At 36.2% G+C, this 23,879-nt stretch overlaps 1 protein-coding gene across 4 annotated transcripts in view; it reads right to left on the bottom strand.

Annotated features, from left to right (window-relative positions):
- Nucleotides 1-23,879, bottom strand: part of Cdk8 (cyclin-dependent kinase 8) — a 67,110-nt gene that overhangs the window by 34,574 nt on the left and 8,657 nt on the right. For all 4 annotated transcript variants that reach the window (XM_081730582.1, XM_081730592.1, XM_081730602.1 and 1 more), the window contains exons 3-6: nucleotides 21,579-21,689; nucleotides 15,627-15,767; nucleotides 12,128-12,317; nucleotides 591-705 (exon numbers count right to left, since the gene is read on the bottom strand). In XM_081730582.1, coding sequence (XP_081586708.1) covers nucleotides 591-705; nucleotides 12,128-12,317; nucleotides 15,627-15,767; nucleotides 21,579-21,689 — 557 coding nt within the window. The remainder of the gene's footprint in view (nucleotides 1-590; nucleotides 706-12,127; nucleotides 12,318-15,626; nucleotides 15,768-21,578; nucleotides 21,690-23,879) is intronic.

The following is a 23,879-nucleotide window of genomic DNA, read 5'->3' as shown; positions in this document are numbered from 1 at the left end:
ATTCGTGAATACATGATTCATCCAAAAATATTGTTACTAATTGCATATTACCTTCTTTACTAATTTACGTACGGAAATATCAAAACCTCTCTAAGGCGGACACCTCTCTATAGCGGACAATTATTGATTCCCCACGGCTGTCCGCTTTAGAGAGGTTTCACTGTACTTTGTTTCTAATAAAATTCCATCTAAGCTTATTACTTTGTTTCTAATAAAATTCCATCTAAGCTTATTACTTTGTTTCTAATAAAATTCCATCTAAGCTTATTACTTTGTTTCTAATAAAATTCCATCTAAGCTTATTACTTTGTTTCTAATAAAATTCCATCTAAGCTTATTACTTTGTTTCTAATAAAATTCCATCTAAGCTTATTACTTTGTTTCTAATAAAATTCCATCTAAGCTTATTACTTTGTTTCTAATAAAATTCCATCTAAGCTTATTACTTTGTTTCTAATAAAACTATTTACCGTATTTTTTGATCACACTTCGTACGTATGCTCATATTTTTATTTAAAACCGACGTTCGACATCTCCTACTTACAACAACAGTAACTCAATACCATGATTCTTATATTTCTATTTCTTACCTATCTAACTGATCATGATGATAAGGATTACTAGTTTTAATATCTTCTTGTCTACAGTGAAAAATTGGTTCAGACGTTAAAAGCTCCGCAAATATACAACCTATTGCCCATATATCTGAAATATCAAAAATCATAATAAAATATTTTATAAATAAATTTACAGAAATGATCTTGATCATATTGTAAAGTAATCATACAACTGTGCCTTAATACGATAAATAATAAAATTTCACAAAAAAATTTCGTATATGCATAACCAGTGTTCGAAGTGGAAAAAAAGTAGAGACGGTATGTTTTATTACGATTTTGACTCGACATACTGGCTACCTAAATGTTAAAATGCAGTTAAGGTGTGTTGCCTAAAAGATTGCATTTCTATTTATATGATTGAAAACCATTGGAGAGCTTCTCTGTAGTTACGGGGGGGGGGGGGGGGGGGCATGGAGACTTTGATCTCGCCAACAATTTTCTGAAGAAAAAAAATATCCCCTTAAGTTGTATTATAGAGAACTATACATGCAAATACTCAATAACCAAATGAGGATATTAACAATTTCCTGTTGGAAAACTCCAGTTCCCCCACTTGACTGTGGGGAATTCCACACCTTGAAGATCGTCCCCGCAGCCCCTAAATCTGCTCATGTCACGGCATTTATATGCATTAAGGCAAGAAGACACACACACACATACACAGCAAAAAACAATTGAATATGACACATCAAAACATAAACTAGGTGGACGTCTTTGAAGACACCTAATTTTAAAAAAACAAAAGATAGGAAAAAGATCACAAAAATGTCGATGTTGTCAACTTAGAAATTATTTCTACGTACAAAATAAAATCATTTTACGTGCACAGTTGTTCGGCAATTATTGTGTATAAAAATAGATTTATTAAAGGTATCTAGCATCTACTTTCCAGTGACGGTATGTTTTAATCATTGAAAAACCAGAGACGGTATTCTTTCATCACTGAAAAACCAGAAACGGTATGGCATACCGTCTCACTTCGACCAATGTGCATAACTGTACAGAAACAATGAAATCTTTCAGTTTGACGTTCCATGCTTATGCCTTTTAGGCTAAGGGAAACGGATGATTATGACAAGTGAATGATGATCGAAGAATTGATGGAATGAGAATGTGAGAGAAAACGGGAGTATCCCAGAAAAACAAAGGCCAGGATGTTATCCACCACAAACTTAGTTGGCTAGGGATCGTATCACGGACCCCACGCGTCAGTGTTAAACGCTCTACCACTGAGCCACCGTGGCCCGCAATTGTAAAGGAAATTTGAAAACAGTCTGCTTTTTTTTTTTTTTTTTTTTTTATTTAACTTGTTCCCCGGTTGAATTAACATAACAATTAATGTAATATTTTAGCTACCTGTTCTTTAAGCTTCAGTGATGTCAAAAAAAAAAATAAAATAAAATAAAATAAAATAAAATAAAATGGAATTTTCTTTTTCAAGCAACTTGTTCGGAATTTGAAATGTGTTTCCCATGTGAATCTGAACCTCTCTGGGTCAGGCTCAGGTTCAGAAATTGTACCGCTGAATACAAATGACAAACAAAAGTGTTCCCTGCAGATTTGAGCAACGCTGTACTTAAATATCTGAAGACCGAATTAATGCAATCAACAAATATAGTTACAATTATAATAAGATGAATGGTGTTCACCGTCCAAGGCAAGAAACTAACCTATTGTCGACTCAGCTGTGACCATCGGTACCCCACTGTCTTTAATTCAAATGTGTGATGAAATCTCGAAGAAAACCACGACGCAGGAAAACATACACTTTCACAGACTGTTTATTTTTCATGGCGGTCGTCACAGATTGAAAAACATTATAACCTCAAAATGTGATGTAAGCTATTCTTTTACGCAACCGCCACGTGATTTCAAGCACTTGTCGTAATGAGACATAAACTTGTATACCCCTACCTACTTGTATATCTATCTGAGTTTCGTCTGCTCACATCATGAAGGTAAAATGAAGTTCCAGACAAATATGAAGACGTAATACAGGGTGTCTACTGAGTTTCATTTTCAAAATTCCAGTATATTTCCAGTATATTCAGTACAACCATCAGCAAAATTCCAGTACCTAATACAATGATTTTTTAAAACTTCTTTAGGAATAATCACATTCTTGATGATTTCAAAGTTGTAACTGTTTTACCATCGAAAGAATATTTTATTTGTAATATATTTAGTTAGACTTTTTTTAATACAAATGTTTTTTTAACATTTTTTAAAAGGCCTCCCAACTCCCCTCACAGCCCTCCACCCCACCCATTGCTTTAAATGTCTAATTACAAAATGTATACAACTCTTGCTTTGGAAAAATTCACAATCTCAATGAATACAAAATTGTTTGTAAGACTATTGAAATCATTACAAATATATATATATATATATATATATATATATATATATATATATTGACAAATTACCAGTTTCATGATTTTTCCAGTATGTGGATCAAAATTCCAGTATCAGTAGAAACCCTGCAATAGGAAGACTACCTGAGTTAGAAGCCATATCTTTACATTAATCTTTACACTCATCAGTTTCCATCATCTCATGTTTCACTTTCATGTACATACGATGGTGGAAGTCACTATACTATAATGGTTCAACAACGACAATGGTAAAATGTTTGTCAGTCATGTCAATTAAACCTTACAAGGATAATTATCTATGCAATTCCTTATAGCGGCTTACATCAACAATGGATTAACCATTGAAGAACCAGCAACATTCTTTGAGGTATAAATACAAAAAGTTATATTCCTCTGCGAGAAACATACAGATTTCTGTACCGCCTATGTAACTAATGTACGTAATATTTTTGTGTTATTCTTGGTTTTGTTTTTATAGTTCTACAGAACTTGAAAAAAAAAAAGTCCCAAGACTATTTTATTTTAAAAGCATTTGCAGAAATATATAATCGTCAAGATCACCACTGTACAGATAGATACCTTCCTCAGCATCTATCTACCTTTAAAACAAATTATATAATGGTTGAAAAAAATTCAAAAATCATACATTCATTATATTTTTAAAAAATTCCAATGTGTATGCTATCGACAGCGGAACGCTCGTCAAAGCAAGAAAATTAAAACGTTCACTTTATTAGTTTTTCTCATACAATTTTAGTGAAAAGGTCACAAGTTAGCAACATTGGAGCAGTCTTATCGTTATTTTCGACTTAGAGGCACCAAAGTTAGTTTCGTCTTCGTATGTGTGTGTGCCTAAAATAACGACTCTTTGTTCGAAAAGTTGCTGACAAGTAAACCTTACGTTTGGGTGAATCGAGTTGCTGACTGAGACACATATGAGAAAGTAGTACTAAATGTGGTCAGTATTTCAGTGAAGTTATAGGTGCGAAGCTCCAGGGGTTTAGGAGATACAGCTACTAGAACATCACATGGAAGTAGAGAATAGTCTTCATACAGTTGGAGGTAAAAGCCCTGTAAGACCTCTTGTAACGACAAAAGGCGAATAACAAATATATGGGTACATATTAGGACTAGGGGGAAGTCATATAGTAAGGGTATACCTGACGGCGGCCATCTTGAAATCCGCCATTTTGAATTAAGGTTAAGTTTTTAAAATAGGAATAGGGTCATGTGATACATGATTTAAGACACAAATTTAATCAGGAGAACAATGGTGACGTTAATTTTGATTTACACGCAATTTGTAAAAAGTTACAGGGAAATTAAATATTGTTGCAGCATATGTATTAGTCCTTTACCCCACCTAGTAAATTTTGTGTTAATGATAATAATTAAATAAAAAGCAGGTGGATAAATATTAGGTCTATGGTAAGAGTTGCCTTGACGGCGGCCATGTTCAAATCCGCCATTTTGAATCAGACAAAAGTTTTAAACAAAACGCATAATATTGACACCTTATTAATAGCAAATTTTACCATAAATCCAACGGTATAACTATTTTTGCTCATCAAACAACTAACATTGTAACGCCACCATTGTGTTTTTGATTAAATTCTAGCCCGAAGTCATCTATTGCATTACTCTATTCCCATTTAATTTTGTTCTGGTTAATGATAAGGCAAAAATGGTTATACTGTAGGATTTATGGTAAAATTTGCTATTAATAAGGTGTCACTGTTATGCGTTTTGGTAAAAACTTTTGTGTGATTCAAAATGGCGGATCTGAACATGGCCGCCGTCAAGGCAACTCTTACCATAGACCTAATATTTATCCACCTGCTTTTTATTTAATTATTATCATTAACACAAAATTTACTAGGTGGGGTAAAGGACTAATACATATGCTGCAACAATATTTAATTTCCCTGTAACTTTTTACCAATTGCGCGTAAATCAAAATTAACGTCACCATTGTTCTTCTGATTAAATTTGCGTCTTAAATCATGTATCACATGACCCTATTCCTATTTTAAAAACTTAACCTTAATTCAAAATGGCGGATTTCAAGATGGCCGCCGTCAGGTATACCCTTACTATATGACTTCCCCCTAGTCCTAATATGTACCCATATATTTGTTATTCGCCTTTTGTCGTTACAAGAGGTCTTACAGGGCTTTTACCTCCAACTGTATGAAGACTATTCTCTACTTCCATGTGATGTGCTGGTAGCTGTATCTCCTAAACCCCTGGAGCTTCGCACCTATAACTTCACTGAAATACTGACCACATTTAGTACTACTTTCTCATATGTGTCTCAGTCAGCAACTCGATTCACCCAAACGTAAGGTTTACTTGTGAGAGACTTTTACTGCGTCGGTTCTCACGAGGGTAAAAAGTTACGAGTTATCCCCAGTTGCCCAAAAGACACCTAAGCCAGTTCCTGATTGGACAATTTTTGGTAATCAATCAATAGTGAATATTGTTACATTAAGTGAATAGTTGCTGGTCAGGTGACGCATGTTGACCAAAAGAAGCGCAAATCAGTCGGGAAGCAACGGATCAACTTTCCATTATGGGGAAGTCGTTGGTGAACTAGCCCGACGAGCGACTATTAGGAAGTTTGTATAAGTTACTGTTTGTTATGTGTGATTGATACGCAATAGTTGAAAGACCACTGTTAAATTATAAACAGAACTGTGTTTCCTAGGAGGTTCATCCACGGATACGCGAGTTGAATAATCATCACATTCGCATTTAATAGTAATTTAATTTAATACATATATAATAAGTTGAGTAACAGATATAAATCAATTAAAGAAATAGATGAATATTAATTGTAGAATAATATTTGGTCTAGGAATTAATTCGTGCGGGTGGACAAGAGATGGCGCAACGAACGGAGCGTCCCACAGTTCCGTATATCCACACATGTGTTGCAAACCCCTGTCATCGCGTATCGTTCGTAGTATAGGGCAGTGGATTAAAGCGTCAACAGCACCAGTTTGTAGTTAAGTGAACATGGCGCAATTTGTGCCTGATAAAGTGTTTTTGCGAGGTGTCCTGCTGCATTACTTTAACATGCAGAAAAGTGCGACTGAAAGTCATCGTATTTTGGTGGAAGTGTATGGTGACCATGCTCTAGCTGAGCGAACGTGTCAGAAGTGGTTTGCACGGTTTAGAAGTGGTGATTTCGGCTTGGCAGACCAAGAGCGAGCTGGACAGCCAAAAAAATTTCAAGACGAAGAATTGACAGCATTGCTCGAGCAGGATTCGTGTCAAACGCAGGAACAACTTGCAGCAGCATTAGGCGTTGATCAAACAACAGTCTCCAAACGCTTGAAAGCCATGGGAATGATTCAAAAGATGTCACATTGGGTTCCACATGAATTGAAAGACAGAGACGTTGAAAGACGAAAAACCATTTGCGAATTGCTGCTTCAACGACAGAGCAGAAAGGGGTTTCTGCATCGAATTATTACGGGTGATGAGAAGTGGATCCATTACGAGAACCCTAAACGAAAAAAGGCCTGGGTGAAACCAGGTGAACCAGGTCCATCACAACCAAAACGAGATATTCACTGTGCAAAGGTTATGCTGTGCATATGGTGGGATATGAAAGGTGTGGTGTACTATGAGCTGCTGCAACCGGGTGAAACTATGAATGGAGAACGTTATCGACGACAATTAATGCGTTTGAAGTAAGCTCTGGCCAGAACACGACCAGAATGGGAGAACAGACATGATAAACTTATTGTTCAACATGATAACGCTCGCCCACATGTCGCAAAACCGGTCAAAACCTATTTAGAAAATGTCGGATGGGAAGTTTTACCCCACCCGCCGTATTCACCAGACGTTGCTCCTTCGGACTACTACTTGTTCGATTGCATGAACAACGATTTGATTGGACAGCGGTTTACTTCTTCAGAAGATATCGAAACATGGGTCTCTGACTGGATCGCTTCCAAGGATGAGGACTTCTTTCGCCACGGAATCCGTACATTGCCTGACAGATGGGCGAAAGTGGTGGCTAGCGATGGACAATATTTTTCTTAAGGTATTTATGTATTTTGTGTTTGTACTACAGCTTCAATGTGTGCGTACCAACCGCACGAATTAATTCCTAGACCAAATAACATTAACTAAATATATAACTTGAATCTATTTTTTCACTTGATCGACTGTTTATTTGTTTGTTTTATAATTGAAACACGAAATAGTTGTGATAAGTACACATTACTACCGCTCTTGATTACCGAATAAACATGCACGCTGATTGTTCTTGATAACCAATTGTTATTGCAATGTGCATAATGAGAATTTAGATTGCCTGTCTATATTAAAATGTTAATTTCACGCACGACACAAAACCACCCGCACACTGTCCATCTTCTCTGCTCACTTCTGTTCCTCGCGGCAAACCCTCTTCCCTCGGCGAGGACATTTCTCCCCCTTCTCCCCTTCCTAACAGTAGTCCTTTGGGGTGAAAGTTGGAAACTGCGACTGTTTACAAAAAATGCATTCCAATGCCATCTTTGGGCAAAGAAAACACACTATTTTGGAAGGGAAATAAGAAAATACTAACAGTTACCAGGCCTAGTGTGAGTTGAAGGCAAAGACTACTTCATATTTTTGTTCATAAAATATATATATATAGTTGTACCCAGAGAAGAACACTGTTTTTGGCTATTACGTAATTACGAGAGAAAAACACCTGTTAGTTATCATAGTATGCAAAGAGCTTACTGGAAGTTTACAAAATCGTCAGAGGATCGTTTAATTGCACAGCCCGAACAGGATACGTTACGACACGGACCGCTATCTGGAAGAAGTCGTAAGTAGTGTTAATTTGTTCTAAGTCAGCGGCAGAGGAATTTAGTGATTTAACTACTCGAGAATTGCATTCCTCCCAAAATTGTGTTAAAGGAAAATTTGTATATTCAGCCAACACGCCGACTACGAATTTGTTAACTTAAAAAAAGTACGGTTCGTTATACATAATTTATCATCACATAAGCCACTTTTATTAAAGGTTAATTCGTATATTTTGTTTTATTAGTTTTAAAGAAAAGAAAGAAAAAGTTAGTTAGCTAGGATAATAAAGTTAATATTTAACATTTTACTTACACGGCCGTATAATAATTACATATTATAAAATAGTCAATGTTTTTCTTGTTATGTTTTCGTATGCATTCAGTACTATTAACCTACAGTAATTATAGTGAGATGTAATGTACGTAATCCCAGATTTAAAATATGATTGTTTAAAATGTAGTTGTTGTTTGTGTAGTTATTTAGTGTTGAACTTAAAGATCCCTCATACCGCGAGGATGTAGGTTGTGGTATGTGATTCTGATAATTAGTAGAAGCAGTGAGCTATCCCTCGCATCGAGTGTTAAAAAGGAGTGAATAAAATTAAGTCTCACATACAGATAGCTTAGACACAACCGAACACGTTGCATACCAATTCTCATCTAAATACTTCCAAGTTTAGGTGACAGTTGGCATAGCATCGTATTTATCCTGGGGGAGTGGGGGAGATGATTGGGAGATTCATATTTTTATTACCTCTTGGCTTCGAGTGCAAGGGTAAACAGACGTAGCCTTCCACGCCAGCGATAACATGTACACTCATGTCCAAAATGATTGTCGCATATCTATGAGTTCGTGCTTCATAAAATGTATGCATTGATCTATGGAATGTCCGTATACAAAGTTATGTATTCTATTTGCTTATTGCTAGCTTAATATTCTTACTATTTTCATTTTTATTATTTTCTTTTATAAATTTCTGTTTTACTTATTATTATTATTATATTATTATTATTATTATTATTATTATTATTATTATTATATAATGTAATCAATTGTGTACACCTCCTATAATTGGAGAGATCTCTCTGTTGGAGGAAATAAATAAATAACTCTCTTCTTGTAAGAATATAATTTGATAATGATTTTGCAGGGTACTTTTAACACTGATACTATGTGTATAATTGGGAAACGTATATTTGTGGTAAATTTCATGGGAAAAGAAATATTAATATGAAAATTAGAATTAGTAAAACAAAATGTCGCTAAGTGGACAAGAAAGTTTTATTTTCGTTTTATTGTTCTTATTTACTACTCTTTTGACATGGAAATTCCAACATACATGTCTGTGCCGATTATACAGATATTAACATTGTAAGAAATACCGGGGGAATTCCTTATCAAATTATATTTCTACAACAGCATATTTATAGACATGCGACAATAATTTTGGACATGAGTGTACATTTATCGGTTTACGAATTATCAATACATAAGGTTGTGAATAAGACGTACGAATTCGGATCACGAATCATCATCATAGGTATTATGCCATTATTAGCAGGTCACTTGCCGCAACTGAGAAGCTTCCATGCTCCACGGTCTTAAGCTAACCTCTTCGACTACGAGAACGATTTTTCTGTTTTGATATCGTCCATTAATTCTAGTCTCCTTCGCTCACTCCTTCTCTTTCCTTCCACCATACCCTCTAGCACGTCCCTCATTATACAGTTCATTCGTAGCCAATGTCTCAAACAGTTTCTCTTCCTCTTCTTCATAATGTCTAAAATTGTTCTTTTCTTCCAAACCATTTTAAGATTCTCTCATTCGTTTTCCGCTTGACCCAGCTAATTCTCTCCATTCTTTTCCACATCTACATTTCGAAAGCTTCCAGTTGTTTTTCATCATTTTTTTTTTCGTAATGTCCATGTTTCTGACCCATATAGAACAATACTCCACACGAAATATTTTATGAGTCTTTTTCTCAACTCTTTATTCAAGGTCCCACAAAATAGTGTTTTCTTCCTCCTAAAGGTTTCTTTCGCCATTCCTATCCTTGCTTTTATTTACTACCCAGTATCGGAAACTATTCACTTGTTCTATTTGCTACCCTCCCACTTTTGTATTTGACACCGACCGCTTCGTTCCAATCACCATGGTTTTTGGCTTTCTAACACTTATTTTCATCTCATATTCTTCACAGCCCTTCCTCAAGTTTTCAAACATATCACTGATTTTCTCTTCAGATTTCGCAACACGCGTAATATCGTCTGCGAACTTTTTCTTCCTCCTACTGAAATGCCGTCTTCATTTTGGAGGCTCTTTTTCACTATCTCTTCTAGATAGATATTAAATAATGTTTGCGATACACATGTAACGCAACAGAAATCGTATTTTGGCAACACTTGGCAATATTCTGTTTTTGCGTTGTCTCATTATTTATAAACGTACTAGCCAAGATGTAAAACATAACATATTTTTAGCATGGGTCGCCACTTCTTATAAAAAGAAGAAAAAACTTATCAAGGAACTAATTTTACTTCACGTATTCGGGTTCGTTGCTTCAAGACTTGTGCTATTATAATTTCGTTGCCACATGACACCTTATATTAAGTCTGAACCACAGTTATTGTGAAAAGAAAATACTATAGCGGTCATTCCTGAAGGACAATATTCAATTTATTTAACACTTACTGTACAGGTAAAACTGTATGCCGACAATCTTATCATAGTAACCAATACTCGTAATACCATGCAGCTGTGCAGAATACTTTAAAAATGCAGATAAGTCTTTAGTTATTTTCCGATTTTTTTTTTTTTTTTTTTTTTAACAATACTATTACTTATAAGTGCAAAGACCACATTCTAGCACTATAATTACATCAATACCCGTTTGCTATTTCCACTTTGCATTTGCAGTTATGTTTTGTTCATAACTTTGAAGATTAAAATTCACAAAAGAATGTTGTATTGTAAATATTGCATTTCCTTAAAAGATATACTTATCCTGCTCATGAAATTGTTAATTTTAACAATTATTGTGATATATTTATTCTCCAATCTTCTCTGCCTTTCTTGGCGCACAATTCTGGACGGTGAACAGTTTAACTTACTCTCTTTCTTCACGGAAATTCTTTTCAAAAGCACAGCATACAAATGATAAAGACTAACTTTGACAATTGTAAAGACACTAGTTAAACAATCTAAAAAACACACCAAACCAAAAGACTGAACCATAATCAGAATTACCTACACAAATGAAAACAGACAAAAAGCATTATAAACAGAATATCAAAAATATTGTAGGGGAAAAACTGAACGCTACACACAACATCCCTGTCGAACTACCTTTCTAATTGCACTCTCCTCTGTTATTTCCTCTCCTATTCTAACACTTACTTGTTGTTTTATACATAAATTTCTTATAAGTCTTCGATTCTTCCATTCCAACCCAAATTTCTTTAGAACTACAAACAACAATTGCCAATCTGCATCACGAAAAGGAAACACTTTATTTGAGTCAAATATCTGCATAATACTTCTTCACTTTGTACCCCTTGTGGCTATTCGGTTAGAGGGGCGCGGGAGACCCGGATTCGATTCCTGGTGAGAGCCCATGTGGTTCAGATCCCAAGTTAAGCCGTACGTTCACGTCTCATATAGCCTCGCTGCTGAGCGGGACGCTAAACTCAGGATCAACCAACCACCCTCATTTTGTTCCGGAATATTAAAAGTTTAACATTTACTGGGTTGGCCCACAAGTCATGGCATATATTTTTAAGTGAAAATTTTGCGTGAAAAATAAAATGTTTTGCTATGCGTTTTACAGGTATGTTATTCGATAGAGAATTGTGTGTTCAACAAAACAATGTGTTTAGTATTATTAAGCTGATATAACTTTTGTTTTTTCAGGTTGTTAAAATGGAGTGTAACGTCGACAAAAAAAGTGCATTTTCGACACCTTCTGCTTTTTGCGTTTAATCGAGGTGCGAGTCACAGAAGCTATTCGGGAAATTTGTGAAGTGTATGGCGATCAAAGACGGTAATTTCGCCCTCAAAGATACGCATCGCACCGAGCGCTCCGTTCAGTTTGATGAGGAGCGACTGATTCAGCTTATTCACGAAGATCCATGCCAAACAACAAGGGATTTGGCAGAAATAATGGAGTGCTCCCACAGTACTATAGAGCGTCAACTTCACTCGATAGAAAGGTTAAAAAAAAGCCAGAACTTATGGGCCAACCCAATATTTTCATAATTAATAAATTAATTTATCTTTTACTTTCAGAACATAGAAAGGAAAGAGAGTACAATCACTTACCTATTGCTTTAGTGTAATGCCTTGCTCCTAATAACAATTCTGGCGCTCTATACCAGAAAGTAACTACTACTGGATCTAAATCAGCCAATGGCTTCAACGGTGCATTAAATAATCTTGCAAATCCCATATCAGCTATTTTAACCCTGCCTCTTTCTATTCCTTCACCCATTACAAGTATATTGGCTGGTTTCTGCAATTATTAATGGATTATGTAAACAGCTGAAATAATTATAAAACAATCGAAAATCATCATATTTTTTTAAAGCTTAAGAAAACACTTATAACTAAAGGCCGGCAGTTGTGGCAAAATAAAACATCGAAAACTGCAGGCAAAATAAATTTTAAAAACAGCACTAAAAAGTGGGAGTTTATGTAGCAAAAATTAATATATTTATTGTATTTTTATGTCATTAATTTACCAAAAGCTTACAAGAACTTAAATAGCACTAATTCATACTATGACTTTGAAGGTATCAATAACCATTAGAAGTATGACATTGAAGGTATCAATAACCATTATTAGTATGACTTTGAAGGTATCAATAACCATTAGTAGTATGACTTTGAAGATACCAATAACCATTAGAAGTATGACTTTGAAGATATCAATAACCATTAGTAGTATAAATCTGAAGGTATCAATAACCATTAGAAGTATCCTTTGAAGGTATCAATAACCATTAGTAGTATAAATCTGAAGGTATCAATAACCATTAGAAGTATGACTTTGAAGGTATCAATAACCATTAGTAGTATGACTTTGAAGATACCGATTAGAAGTATGACTTTGAAGGTATCAATAACCATTAGAAGCATGAATTTGAAGGTATCAATAACGATTAGAAATATGACTTTGAAGGTATCAATAACCATTAGTAGTATGACTTTGAAGATATCAATAACCAGAACTCGTAAAAATCACACGCGGAGTATCATTCAAATCGCATAAACTTTAAGATAATTACTGTGAAATAGACAGAAATAAATGCACAAACACAGAAATGCATGTTATGTCAAAGGATGAAGCAAGCTTAGTTAACGAATAGATCGTGTATGGTAGCGAATCGATATACAGGGCGGCTCGAAAATGGAAAGAAGAAAAAAACTCAGAATGCACCAGAAGCATTGCCAGAACGAACTTAAAAAGAATTGTTTGTGCCTACGGCAAATTGCTTTTATAAAAGAAACAAACCAAAGATAGCAGAATAATTACATATGGGAAGCTGAAATGCCTAAAAAGCAAGTTGCTCGACCCACGAGCCTGGATATTAAAACAGTAAGATATTAAATTGAATGATTCGAAGAAGAAGGAAAACAGGGATTATAAACTAAAGCAAACCTGAGTAGACCACTAGTGACAACGGAAGACGAAAATGTTTCGATTATTGAAGCTAACGCGGCAAACCCGTTCACTGCTGCAACAAACCTGAAAACAACTTTCGGTCTGGAATGCAGTATAGACATGTAACTGTACTCATATTATTTGTTTTGCTTTGCAGATCAAACTAACAGATGCACATATAGATGCATCAACAAGCCACAAGACTTTTGGAACCGTATAATCGGGAGTGATGAGAAAGTATTTAGTTTATACAAAAGAGGAAAACTGTTAAAACACTCTACGATATGTTGTTTTACGAAGACACATGCTCAAAATGGAGGGCTCAAAGCTGAAACATTCGTAAAATATCTGGTGTAGTAAAAAAGTAATCCATTATTTTTTCAATAGATGGCTTCAGTGATCTGCATCTCATGTTGTATAAGTCCGATTGGGTTCAACGAGATGGTGTTCTAACGATGAGATTGCGTACAGGTACTACAAACACTGTTCAGATAGTTGTGATAAGTTGACTCAGTGTTGTGTGAGCGTGAGTCAAAATGGACACTGCTAGTAAAGAGAAAATACATTATATTTTACAGTTTTTCTTCGATAAAGGCGAAAACGCAAGCCAGGCGGCTGCAAATGTGAATAGTGTTTATGGTCCTGATACTGTAACAGCCAATCACGCGCAATTTTGATTTCGTCGACTCCGTTCCGGTAATTTTGCCGTCAAAGATGCACCACGCACTGGAAGGCCAAGTGTCGAAAATGTCGATAAAATCATGGACACTGTCGCGTCCGACCCCCATGTAAGCACTGTGTCAATTGCCCAAAAGCTAAACATTGCACAAAAAACCGCGTGGAACCATTTGCATAAGGCTGGATACAAAAAGAAGCTTGATGTATGGGTGCCACACGAGTTAACGCAAAAACACCTCATGGACCGAATTTCCATCTGCGAATCGCAACAAAATCGACCCATTTCTGAAGCGGTAGGTGACTGACGATGAAAAGTGGATCACTTACGACAACGTCACGCGAAAACGGTCGTGGTCGAAGCGCGGTGAGCCGGCGCAAACGGTGCCCAAGCCAGGATTGACTGCCAGGAAGGTTTTGCTGTGTGTTTGGTGGGATTGGCAGGGAATTATCTACTATGAGCTGCTCCCCTACGACCAAAATCTTAACTCGGAACTGTACTGTCAACAATTGGACCGTCTGAAGGCAGCAATCGCCCAGAAGCGGCCAGCTTTGGCCAATAGAAGAGGCATTGTGTTCCATCAGGACAACGCCAGGCCACACACATCGATAGTAACTCGCCAGAAGCTCCGGGAGCTTGGTTTGGAGGTTCTTATGCATCCATCTTATAGTCCGAACCTGGCACCGAGTGATTACCACCTGTTCCTGTCCATGGTGAACACGTTTGCTGGTGAAAAAGTCACTTCAAGAGAGGCTTGTGAAAATCGACTGTCTCAATCTTTTGCCACTAGGGACAAGGGTTTCTATGAGAGAGGCATCATGATATTACCTTCCAAATGGTAACACGTTATCGAACAAAACGGCGCTTATATGACCTAAATCGGATTATTCTAACTATGGTAAGTTAACCCTTCAATGTCATGCCAAAATAATGGATTACTTTTTACTACACCAGATATGAGATATGGCTTCTTAAATCTCCCGAAACCGGAACAGTTCTGGACAATATCTTAGGAAGAGTAAGAGCAACGCGAAAAATTCCATCACTTTTTCAAATACTTTTTGATGCTCTATCGAATGGAGGACTCAAAATTAAAAAAATCGCAAATAACACACACACACACACACACATACACACACACACACATACACACACACACACATACACACACACACACACATATATATATATATAGAGAGAGAGAGAGAGAGAGAGAGATTCAGTACCGAACTTTTTAAGTTCGTTGAAAAAAGTAAGAAAATTCCTTGGATAATACTGCGAATAATGGAAATTCCATGTACACAAATTATCTGTCAATCTGAAAAGCAACACGAGGTGAAAGTGAAATTTACGAAAGCAACGACCACTCACTAAGATTGAACCCTACAATAACTACAAAAAAATAAATAAATAAGTATATAAAATAAAAAATAAAGAAAAAATATTTAATTATACTTTTTTCCATTATAATTAGCACTTACCAAATCCCTATGTAATACCCAATTGGAATGTAGATAATGAATCCCATCCAATATTTGATAAAGAAGTGACTTTACCATTCCTTTAGGAACCATAACAGGCTTCTTATTGGCCTTAGCAGCTCGATGAAATTTTATTATGTGCTGCAAGAGTTAGAGAAAAGAACTAATGAAGTAACAGGATATATTATATCGTGAATAAAAAACTTTAAAAAATTACCAATATCTTGAAACAAAAAATAAACACTTATACCAAACTTACAGTAAGAAAAAGGTTTATTGCCCGATAATTTCAACAGCTAATTGTGGCGGTCATCTTCAAGAGTGAAAGGACAAAGAATATTTACATTCTTTTTTCTCAGCTTCATGTCTCACAATTATGCGTCGAGGCTAAGGAAGACAGTGATGACGAGATGATTGATAATGTTGGAATGTAGAATGTGAGACGAAACCCACGCACACAGTGTTTATCCACCACAAAGCCCATTTGGCGCAAGTTGGGATCGAATCAAGGACCAACGCACCAGAGGTGAGCGTTCTACAACTGAGCCACTGTAGCTACCAATATTTACTTATGGAAGCTATTTAATGCACATTTGTTTTTGAAATCTTGTATCCTGAACTATGTAAGCCTCGCCATTTTTGGGCCCTTCGGTCCTTCCTCTACTGCTAAACCGCCTACTAAAACACGGTTATATCTGCAAACAAGGGAAGCGAGTGTTATTTTAGCTGCTATTTATATGGATTTGTTGTATTTTTATTAGCGAATGGTAATCGGGTAGTGTAATTTGAGTATAATGCATGGTACATTTGAAGGATAAGAGTGTTGTTATTGGGTTCACTTCTCCGATAGTATATCGTTTGTATTGTCAAATAGGATTGACAAATATTCTGACTCGAGATATTGCAACAAAACTTTGAATACGCAATACGTATAGACCATAGTATTTCTCAAGGTAAATTATATTTGGATACTTGTAGCCGGGCCCGCTTTATAAGGCGCAAAAACTTAAAAGTTTTTTTAAGGGATTTTTTTTTTTCAATTTTACCCCAAATTCCCCTTCTCTTGTACATACATCACACACACAAGCGCATGGTACAATTTGAAAGTTTGTTTCATTCTAAAGACAATAACGTATGAGCCATGATACTCGAACGAATAGTACAGAAGCAGTAGCTACTCAACTGGTAGTCAAAATTTTCCTCTAAAAAATGCAGGAATTTAAAAGGATTGAAAGCTAACAACGAAAACAATTTAATGCACATAACTGTGACTACCAGGTGTGAAAGGGATAGTTTATTTTTTTGCGTTTGAACAATGTCGTAGTTTCCCACAAAGTGGGTTCAATGTAAGTCCAGTGAGGTCAATGAGCAAGGTATCGATTCAACATATGTTTCATTGAGAACAGTGATCCTGGACTCACTAACTGACCCTCACTGAGACTAGTCAGCGCTAGCCCGATTTAAGATAGCGAGTCTGAGTTCGAAAAATGAAATCTTTAAGTTTTACGTCCCACGATTATGTCAGCTAGGCTAAAGGAGACGGTGTTAATGAGAAATGAATGAAATGGTGGAATAAAGAAAGTGGGAGGCAACGGGATATCCCCGAGAAAACCCACGCACACGGTGTTTGTCCACCAGAAAGTTCACTTGGAGTCTGAGCCCGAGTGAACCCTTGATTACAAAATGGCCAAGAGAATAACGTATGAACCATGACACTCGAATGATTGGTGCTGAAGCAGTAGTTACTTAACTGAAAGTCGACATTTTCCCCAAAAAGTGCATGAATCTACACGGGTTAACTTATTATTATTATTATTATTATTATTATTATTATTATTATTATTATTATTGTGGAAGAAATTAAATGGAATCTTTTTTAATCTCGCTTTCAGTTACCAATTTCCTTTCTTACAATACATTTTACGATTAAAGAACCCTTGAAACATTTGCGAATCGTACTATACACCATATATTCCATCAGATGTGCAAGAAGCATTCGGGAGTTCCCGATCTCCTTTTCAATGCAGCTATTTTTCGTTTTTATATGTGTGTGATTACCCAGGTGAAGTGTTGAGAAAATAGAGCTAAGTCTTTAGTAATTTCCTTTCTTAAGTGAAGCATTTGGTGTTTTTAATTCACATTATGGTATTACAAAAAAAAAAAAAAAATGCATTTGTGATTATCATAAGAGAAAATATTGTTTCCTTTCTAATGCAACTCTTTTTCATTTGTATGTGTGTAATCAAATGTAGTGTTGAAAAATCCTCTTTTTAAGGGAAGTATTGATTAGTCTTTTCGTTTATATGTGTGTGATGAAAATGTCGTTTATGTGTGTGTGTTTATTTTATTTTTTTTTTTTAAAAAAAAGAGGTATTACTTTCGATTTGTAATCAACTGACAATAAAAGAAGGACATCTTATTATTTATTTGCACTGATAGCGAGTATATACTACAAAAACAAACGGAATGTAGTCGCATTGCTTTTTGTCCCAGTTCGATACCGTTACAGCGAATTTGACCGAGCACCAACTAAATTCGTTATGCACGATTCCGACACACATTTTTCTCAATGGTATACTTACAGCCAATTCTGAAACTAGGTGTGTACTATGGGTTTTGTCTTTTTTTTTTCTGAGGAAAATTCCAACAACTTTGATTCTCAGAGGCTTTTGATCGTGAGATATAAAGATTGAATTAGTGTGTAGAAATGGACGGGAGTTGTGTTGAAAACTGACAGATATATATCTAGCTTAAAAATTAAAAACTGCGGATTTATGGGAAAACTGCACGTACTTTTAGTACGCACCTCCTACACTCAATGCTAACAAAACTGCAAACGTTATGACTAAACTGAACATTTTTTTTTTCTTTTGTAAAATTATTAATGAGATTAAGATACGACTTCGCTGATTAACTATCTCTTTAACACGTTGACTGCTGAGCTTGGTCGCATAGGTCGTCGGATATGCTTTAAAAAAATTATTGTTTGATATTGTTGTTTTTGCTTTGTTTTATAAGAAATGAAAAATGAAATGAAATCTTTGAGTTTTACGTCCCACGATTATGCCGGTTAGGCTAAAGGAGACGGTGATGATGAGTGATGAATGAAATGGTGGAATGAAGAAAGTGGGAGGAAACGGGAGAACCCGAGAAAACCCACGCACACGGTGTTTGTCCACCACAAAGTTCACTTGGCGGGGGCTGGGATCGAACCCGGGACCCCAAGCACCAGAGGTGAACGCTCTACTACTGAGCCACCGCGGCCCCTGTTTTATAAGAATATAACAGTTTTACTTCAAATATATTTGTTTATTGCGCAGTTTTTGTAAGGACGCCGAAGGGCGTCCGCAGCATATGCCATTGACTGTCCATCTCATGTGCTATGGACGCCCATAGGCGTCCTTCATTAATTTCAATTTTATAACCTGAAAGAAAGACAATATTTAAGAATTTTCACCTATATAGTTCAGAACAGCTTGCACAAGTCTTATTTAGTCATGGTAATGATAAAAGTACGGCTCCAAACACAATCCAGGCTGTCCAAGCCACTTTGCGCAACTGTAGGTGCTACTTTTTTCTGATGTTCTTCTCTTTACATTTCCTGCATTTCTTTCTCAATATTCGCCCTTTTGATTCAACACGACATTCCGTTGACTGGTGATTCTTTTCCGCTCGTCTTTTCTTTGGTACGTCCAATGGCGGCCTTACTTGGGACTTTTGTTCCACTTCCAAAAGGTGACGTATACTTTGCACACGAAAATCATACAGCGACATTTTGTTCATCGAATTGTATTTGCTATAAAGGAAGAACGAATTCAGTAACAGGAAGTGTAAAAAGTGGAAAAATAATTTCTTGTACAATCAGCGGCAAAAAACATGCAACATAATCATGTAAGTTTATTATGAAATGACGAAGTCTTTTGCTCCAAAATAAGTGTTCACGGGAGGACGCCGAGGTTTATCCTGGCGTGATTCGTGCCACTTAGACGTTATGTTGATTTCCTGTGCTGTTAGGCGTAGTATCACAATAAACTTACATTCTCATGTTGCAGGTTTTTTGCCGCGGATTGTACCATCTGATTTATTTCCGTTTGCACGGATAATAGGTCACCATTTGGTTTTGTCGATCAATAGTCTTCAGTGCGGTATTGTACAATTGGCAGAAGTTTTGTTTTGGCTTGTTCCTCTTTGTTGACTAAAGAGACAATATCGTTTGGAAATTCAAATGTATGAACATTAATATATTGTGGATTTGGCTTTTTATTGGATGGCCCACTCAAGCGTAGACGCAAAGAACGAAATACTGAATAAAAATCAGTACAATATGTATTTCACTGGCACAAACACATAAATCAGCATTAAAACGTTCAAGAATAACTATTATTTTGTTCAACTATGCCTGTATAAACACAAAGCACTGTAGACTGAAACGAAGTACCACGTGTGAGTGCACTAGTGTGCACATGCAGGTATTGGCAGGAAAGTGAATCAGCTGCAGTGACAAGCGCCGACCGGCGTCCATCGCATATGCCAAATTCAAGACTGGACACCGATGGGCGTCCTCAGCAGTGAACGTGTTAACGAAACCAAGCCTAACTGGTATCGGCCATTGATACTAATTAGATGTCATTCCCTAAATGCAAGATTGGGAAAAGAAGATTTGTGAATGATCATCACGGTCAGCTGACATCAATCGCAATGATCTTTTAATCTGGAGAAATTTGAAGTGCCTGGTGTGAAAATTCGGGATCTAGATCATCTCCGGGAGAAGACAAATGCGCAACAACTGCTTTGATTTATGATTTCATAAAGTCACAGAAATATGGTGGATTGTAAGACAAAATACAGGGTGTTTGAAAAAGAACTCCTAGTTTTAAGTATAAATTTAATTGGGAAATGAATGAAAACTTACATCAATGAGTTCATATCATGAAAGAAAATTCCTTCAAGTTTTGTTTAATGTTGGTAGACTTCAACGTGGGACCCATTTGTGGCCCTGCACACGTCGAGACGATATTCCACTTTTCTTTTCTTGAAAGACTTTATTTAGCCAATGGCGGATAGTTTTTGCTGTAGGTGGTTCACCACCATACTGACGTCTAAGATTACGTTGCACTGTTATAACTGACTCAGTTTTCACAAGCCAAATAACACACTGTGTTTTATGTTGCGGAGTACACATTGTTGCTGAGTTGCTCTGCACTGCACGCCTGCCTGGACTGAACTGAGGAAACAAACGGGGGGGGGGGAACACTGGTGAAGTCTCAAGGTCAAGCAGACCTACCAACTCCAGGGGAACCAAACTTGGAGAGTCCATGAACCAAACACCACAAACTAGAATAGTGTATGTCACTTTGTACAGATTCTAGGACACATTAAAACTAGGGAGTTCTTTTTCAAACACACTGTATATTGAATGTAATAGGCATATGGATCGCGTTTTGTATTAGCGTAATATGCTGTTCAGAAGTTTTTCCATTTTTTCAGACTTAAGCATCTTGTAGTTTTAATGTATATACAACGTTGGCATCAAAATAAAAACATTAATGTAAGCTGGCAACCTTCCCTACGTAAACAAACAAAAAAAAAAAAAAAAGTACAAAATTGAACGCGCCATTCCACAGTATGCTGCATCATCATTCGACGTATGACCAGCAGCTAAGACAAGGTGTTCTTTGTACTGCTTTAACACCGATGAGTCCATTCTTTTTAATTTTTCCCGATATTTTTATTGTTTTTCATCCTGCTTTTATTCTCAATGAACAAGGCTCTACGGGAAAGCGGAAATCTACGAAGTACAAAGCATTTTCAGGAATTACAACTATAAGTAAGAAAGATGATTTAAAAGGTTGTGTCTATTAAACAATAATAGTAATATTTTATCATGGAATTTCAAACGCAAATTACTTATACCGTCCTACAGAAGATAATGTATGAAATAATTATACCTACCCATAAATCGTGTTCAGCGTAGTCAAAAAGTAGCCACACTTTTCGATCATTATGGGAAAGGAAGACTCTAATGAGGTTGATAACATTGGCATGCTTCAGCTCACGCAATAACTGAAAATAGAGGAACATTTTTTTTTTATTGTTGCTACAAATAAACAAGCAAGTTTTAGAATTCGACTATATATTGTTAGAGGGTAATGCAAACCAGTGATACTACGCTTACATCTAGTGAAAAGGGCCCCTGATTTTAATTTTGTACTATACACATTGTTTTTGTGATTTTTCTCGATTCACCCACTCTTCTTTTCACCTTTTTTTATTGTCAGCTCTTCTTAAAGAGATTAACCCTTTGCATATCACCAGTGACATCCATGTGAATGTCATGGAAATATTTCCCTTATTAAGGGTCGTATTAATCCTGGAGATGATGAAATTTGTTAGTGGATGCAAGGCAAGACTTAGTTCTACTATTTCTTTTTAGGTGGCAGCATCTTACTGACATAATAATGTGTTGTCTCAGTAGATGGTAGGCCTAAAGGAGCATTCAATTACAGCAGACATGTATTTGTTTTGATGATAAACAATTAATAGCTTCGAGATCTATTTCGAGATCGGAAAAGAAAACCGTAGTCTTTGATCTCCGGTCAGTGTTACCAACCTGAAGCAGCATTAAATCCCTTCAGAACATCAGAATTTCCCTTTTTCAGTCCAAATGTTCCACACTGCAAATAAATGTTTTTATCATTAATGTGAATTTTCTCCTCACGCGCGCACAATAACTATGCACTATATAACGGTCTAGACAGTCTCTTTAACAGTAAATGAAACCGGTATTACAGCACGCATGTAGGAAAATAACTGCAGGAACGCAAAGAGTTAACTATATTTTAAACGAAGCCTTCACTTCATTTCATACTGCAAGAAAAAAAAATTACAAAAATTAGATTATATAAAATTTGCAGTTTTACATTCGAAAATTATGACTTGTAAGCGAATGATCATAAAATAATTGGTAGGATGAGAATGTAGGAAGGAACAGCAAATCTCTAAAAAAAAAATCCCACGGACACAAACGATGTTTACCACAAATCCTTATGAGCTGGGATAGAACCAGGGGCACTTCACATTAGAGATGATTACCACTGAGCCACTGCGGCACCCTCCTTTCAAAATTTTATTTGCATTTCTTGCGTAAAAATCAAGTTGCCAAAATCAAAAGCTGCTCAATTTAAAACTCGTTCCTACATTTGCCGTGATCTTAAAGATTTTTCTTCTTTCGTAAAGGAACTAGGAATCAATGGTGTCCTTTAAAATCAATGATGCATCGTGAAGAAAGAACTAGTTTAAAATGGTACAATTTTTGTTTTTAGTAACTTCATTTTTTACGCAAAAACTAGAACACCAATACGTTCTCATAGAGAAAAATCCTTATAGTATAGATTTATCAGTCGGTAAGAAAGCTGAGTGCAAAACCGTGAAAAAAAAAAAAAAAAATGTGTAATTCACCTTACAGACTTTGGAAACTAAAGAATTTCAAACAGAGTAATAGTTGTTTCAGTAAGTAAAGTTTAAGGAAGCGTTTGGATTATGGGTACACGATTTAAAAATGAAATGAAATCTTTGAGTTTTACGTCCCACAGTTATGCCGGCTAGGCTAAAGGAGACAGTGATGACGACAAATGAATGAAATGGTGGAATGAAGAAAGTGGGAGGAAACGGGAGAACCCCGGGAAAACTCATGCACATGGTGTTTGTGCACCACAAAGTTCACTTAGCGGGAGCTGGAAATTAACCCGGGACCCCATGTACCAGAGGTGAACGCTCTACCACTGAGTCCCCGGTACACAATTTAAGTAAGTTGGATTTTCATCTACGCATTACTTTACTCAGGACGTATACAGGAGACCGCACATTGTGTGACGCGGAAGTTCATCAACCCTTCAAGCGTATTAATTAAATTTAAAATTCACAGTTTATTTTTTATATATTTAGCCACCGTTACCCGTGAAGATCTTAACTGATTAACTCCAATAACTAACTAGGCCGAGATAATCGCTGTCTATTCAAAAAAAAACTTGCCTTTGTTCCCGAGTTACCGTGCGGTGTAACGGATGAACGTACGTACGTACGAGGGTGATTCAGAAGATAATGCTTCCAAGCCCACTACTTGGCCAATAGTACTGCAAACATTCTGAACTGTTTATCATTATTGCACTAATGTTTAAGCTATACATGTCACTTGTTTCACCTTCCTATCTCTTCTTGTTCCAGAGAGCAATCTATGGCATCCAGTGGTGACGT

The sequence above is a fragment of the Thermobia domestica genome, chromosome 1 (genome assembly GCF_964235325.1).
Source record: "Thermobia domestica chromosome 1, izTheDome1.hap1.1, whole genome shotgun sequence".
Lineage (NCBI taxonomy): Eukaryota > Metazoa > Arthropoda > Insecta > Zygentoma > Lepismatidae > Thermobia > Thermobia domestica.
This window is presented reverse-complemented; position numbering and strand designations above follow the sequence as displayed.